The 4,674-nt window shown below is 53.9% G+C and overlaps 1 protein-coding gene across 1 annotated transcript in view; it reads left to right on the top strand.

The window, feature by feature from the left end:
* The window catches only part of LOC104498185 (retinoic acid receptor RXR-alpha), a 44,028-nt gene that overhangs the window by 12,701 nt on the left and 26,653 nt on the right, over positions 1 to 4,674 (top strand). The window contains exons 3-4 of the mRNA XM_010141537.1: positions 765 to 915; positions 1,826 to 2,005. Of these exons, the coding sequence (XP_010139839.1) occupies positions 765 to 915; positions 1,826 to 2,005 (331 nt within the window). The remainder of the gene's footprint in view (positions 1 to 764; positions 916 to 1,825; positions 2,006 to 4,674) is intronic.

A 4,674-nucleotide genomic window follows, 5' to 3' on the forward strand; every position in this document is an offset into this window, starting at 1 on the left:
GTGTGGACAGGCTGCTGGAAGGCTGGAAGCTGCAGAGAAGGGTCCCACCCAAGCCAGCTCTGGAAAGCCAGGCCCCATTGCATCTGGGTTCTATTTATTTGCTGTGAAGCTTTCCTTTGGCGAGATAATGCTAAAAGGATGTCTATAAATTGCAGAGCTAAAGCGTGACTGTCCTGGTCTTCATCATCCGAGCAAGCTCTTGCTCCCAGCCAGCAACTCTCCCACGAACCATTGCTGCAAACCATCTTCCCTGCTTTGTATCCCGAGGCAGTGTGAAGCCAGGGTGGCTTGCAAGTGCCTGGCCATGGGTGGCCATGCCGTATTGTGCCATGCTGTGCTGTGGGTGGGGGTCTGCTAGTACAGGAGGAACTCGCCTTCCCCTTAAATCGCGCAGGAGCATCCTTCTTGGGGCAGGCAATGTTGGCCCTATGTGGCTCTTGCACGAGGGACCAGCTGTGGGCTCCTTCTGCCCCAGTGCTGGCAGCGAGACCTGGTGGCATCTGCTGCCAGCTCAGAGCTGCACCAGCATTTATACCGGGGCAGAGATGAGAGCTTGTGCCTTTGGTCTCTGGACTCATGTGCCCAAACCCTCCTCTTGGTTCAGCTTTGTGGGTGAGTGTTTTAAGTGGTGCTTGGCCCCATGGGAAGCTTGTCCCCTGCTTGGCCCTCCTGCCCCATGTCTGAGTGCACAGGCAAGCCCTGCTCAGCCCCGCATCCACATGCTCCCCAGCTCCCCGCTGAGCATCACGCTTCTGTCTTGACAGCTCAACTCGCCCATGAACCCCGTCAGCAGCTCGGAAGACATTAAGCCGCCCCTGGGGCTCAATGGAGTTCTCAAAGTGCCAGCACATCCCTCAGGAACGATGGCCTCCTTCACCAAGCACATATGTGCCATCTGTGGGGACAGATCTTCAGGTAAGGCTGGTGCCTGTGGCAGGAGGGACTCACAACGGCGTGCTTGGGCTGTGCTCGTGTGTGGATGCCGTAGGAGAGTGTGGCGAGGGTTTACATGGCTCCCCAACTCCCTGCAGCACAGTCAGAGACTGTCCATCAGGAGAGGAGCTGCCTGTGCCTGCAGCATAGGGGAGGAAAGGTCCCTTATTGACCAGCCTGCCCCAGACCAGACGGGCTGAGCCAGGAGACTGCATAGCAGTGGTGGTGTGTCCTCAGCCCTGACCAGCGCAGCTGCTCTGAAGACCAGCCGTTAGTGAGTGTCCCTCTCTCTACCCATCCTTTGATCCACAGTGCTCCTGTCACACAGCAGCAGATAAAAAGATGTGCTTCACGTGGAGTCTCTCTGCTCCTGGGAGATAAAGATGTGCTAATTCCCTTTATTCTCATGCTGGTTTAAAAGCTTTCTGCTCCAGAAGTGCTCTGCTCACCTGGTTTGTGAGGTCCTTGGGGTCACCTCCTGGCCCTGTTGGGCTCTGGGGCTGGAAGAGGAGGGTGTGCATGTGGTTTGGAGAAGGCTAGGTGACACGTCTGCCATGGGGAGTCTGGATGGGTCATGAGAGGTACGGGGGAGCCCTGTGGCATTTCTATGCTGTGTCGCCCCCAACGTATGGCTACGAAATGGCGAGGGCTTATCCTGGATATAAGGCAGGTGGTAGCCCATGGAGGACATCCTCATCTTGTAGAAGTCAAGTCAAGGTGAAGCAGCTGTTCTTTAGTTGCTGTTTATAGCTCTGAGAAACTTCTGCTTCCCCCAGACATGGCTGAGAGAGGTCCTGGGAAGAGCTGACGGTCTTTGTGGTGACTGGGGGGACCTGGGGTCACCTGAGACACTCAGAGAGTCCTTTCAACCCAAGTCACGTCCCTCCTGCAGGTAAACATTACGGGGTTTACAGCTGCGAGGGCTGCAAGGGCTTCTTCAAGCGCACGGTGCGGAAAGACCTCACCTACACCTGCCGTGACAACAAGGACTGCTTGATCGACAAGCGCCAGCGCAACCGCTGCCAGTACTGCCGCTATCAGAAGTGTCTTGCCATGGGGATGAAGCGAGAAGGTAAGTTCATTTTACCCCAGAGAAAGCCTGGCCTGAGCACCCATGGGTGCTGCAGGTCCCTTTCTTTCTTTAGGAGGCTCCAGCAGGCTCCTGCCTGTTGGCAATGCCGCGGCACCATGAGCACCGAAGCCAGCATGACCCTTACCAGGGCTGCCTGCCAGTGCCAGGGTGCCAAAAATGCACGTGTCTCATTTGTATTTCACTTTTGTGGCACAGCCAGGACCTCTTAGGGGCTCCAAACCCGCTGTAAGTCCTAGAATGGTATCTCGGACCATTCCCAGATACCTGAGATGGTGCTGGGTGCATGTTAGAGGCACCAAGCACAGCACAGGGGAGCAGGGGGGCAGTGAAAGCAGAGGGTGCTCGCGAGGTCCAGTGCTGCCCTGGAACTTGTACTCTCTGTTTTGCACCGTCTGCCTCGTGTTGGGACCAGCGATGGCAGGTCCAGCGAGCAGCTCCCTGTCCCTGAAGAGCCCTGTCCAACAGAGGTGCAGAAGCTGTTGAGACTGAGTGCATTTCAGGTCACAAACACTGTCACCTGGCTTGGCTCTTCTTTCTCTGTGCAACACGGTGTCACATCCTGGAAGAGGACATTGGCAAGATAAAGATCATGTTTATTCTGCTGGTTCCTAACCACCGTGCCGGGAGGTGGGAGGCCCCTGCCTGTGTCCCCACTGCGCTCTTTGTGGGCTGAGAAACTGGGTGAAGGATCATCCTTCTCATCAGAGTGCTCTTGGGGCACCAGAGCTGAGCGCTGGCTGCTTTGACTCAGTGGCATTCCCTAGCAGGAGCAATACTGGATTTTTTTTCTCATTGGAAAGAAGAAAGAAATTCAGTCTTGTAAGATCTCTCTCCCCTTACTGGTATTTAAATGTAGGATCTAAAACTCTCTGGCAGTGCCTCTTTTAAATGCTTTTTAAATGCTGACTGCGTCTGTTTTAAACTGCTGGCAGAACGGCTTTTACCAGATGTGACGTGAAAATGACCTTGTCATGCCGCTCGGTTCTCTGTGGCCTTCTCCCCTTACATCAGAGCCTCACTTGCCTCCCTGACCGGCCGATAAACCCATCTCTCCGCCGAGCTGCTGTGGCTGTGGCGAGCAGCGCTCCAGCCCGGGTGTCTTTGAAGAGCACTTAGTCTCGTCTGAGTGTTGATTAAATAGAGCAGCGGGTGATGAGCAGACCCTGCCACGCTTGATTTATGGGCTTACCTAAGGACCCACGACACGCAGAGTCTTCAAATGTCAAAGCCGTCACTGCTTGAGGTGTGAGGGGATTGTAGTGAGCTGGGAGGTGAGGGCACCCAGGGGAGCTCCTTGGCTCTGCAGAGTTTAACCCTTGGGTGCTTGGAAACGAAGCTTTCTGGCCCACCAGACCTCTAGGCTTAAATGGAGAGATGAGGCATTCAGAAGATGCCTCTAAAGCTGAGTGGTTCAGGGCAGGCACGGTGCTTCCTGCACTGGGGGGTGGCATTGTCATGACTGCTCTGCAGATGGGCAGAGCCATGGAGCATGCTGGATCCCTGGGAGATGTGCAGCAGGAGGAGGAAAGTGATCTCCAGCCATGGGAGACTCGGGTAACTAAAAAGAAGCCAAGTCTCCTGGGTGTTCAGCAGCAGCACTTGCATCTCAGGTGCAGGTGGAGATGGATGTGGAGCATCCCTGGCATTGCCTCCAGAGCCTTGCCCCGACAGCTGGAGACACTTTCAGACCTCTCAAACATGTCAGCCATGTAGGGAAGGGAACAGCAGCAGTAATGCTTTAGCTCCATCGCCTGCGCTGACACCCTGTGATCGGGCACCTGCTTCATGCCTCCCCTGAACGGTGATTGCATGGGCAGCACCACTAAAATTATAGGTCCATTAATTAATTTCTAAATGGTGGTGGAATTCCCCGGGGAGCGCATACAGTATGAGGACTCTATTAATTCATCTTGATTAACATTATCACAATGAATGCCAAATGAATTCATAACGATCAGCCAATTATTTAGAAGTGTGACAGATGGGATCTTCGTAACTCCAGAAGTGCTCTCGGGCGGGCGGTGCTGGCTGATCTGCTGCTGCCAGCGCAGCACGAGGACAGCGTGGGAGAAGGGCAGAGAGCCGCTGCATTGGCAGTCAGGAGGTGTTTGGGGTGTAATCCCCATGTCGGGAAAGCTGGAATAAGCCCCCCCAGTCCCCAAATAAACCACTCTCCTGTTATAAACCAAAAAAATCACAATGTCTCATGGCAGGTTCAGAGATGTCCTAGTGTTGTCCTAGACCTGGAAGTGAGAGGTTGGATCTCACTCAGCTTTGGTTTTCAGCAGCTCTTGAGTTTCACATGTGATATCCACCTGATTTGTGAAAAAAAGTCTGCTCCCCATTGCGTCTGCCCCAGCTCATCCTCTTTGCCAGCCAGGAGCCTTGTCCCTGTCCTTACACCAGTCCCGCAGCCTCCCCATCAGTTCTGCCTTGGGGAGCAGTTTTGGACTAAATCCTGCATTGCTAATTCCTTTTGCCTAAACACTCACTTACAACATAGCTGGCTTTTTATCCTCTAGTGTAAACTGTTGCATCTTTTAAGGAACAGAGCTAGGGTAATGGCTCATTTCCCTAAAAAATATCTTGCTCTGGAGACCTAGTTGATAGCTACATAAAGGCGTAGAAGATTCATGCTGGGGGAGAAA

This window comes from Buceros rhinoceros, unplaced genomic scaffold, assembly GCF_000710305.1.
Source record: "Buceros rhinoceros silvestris isolate BGI_N320 unplaced genomic scaffold, ASM71030v1 scaffold16128, whole genome shotgun sequence".
Lineage (NCBI taxonomy): Eukaryota > Metazoa > Chordata > Aves > Bucerotiformes > Bucerotidae > Buceros > Buceros rhinoceros.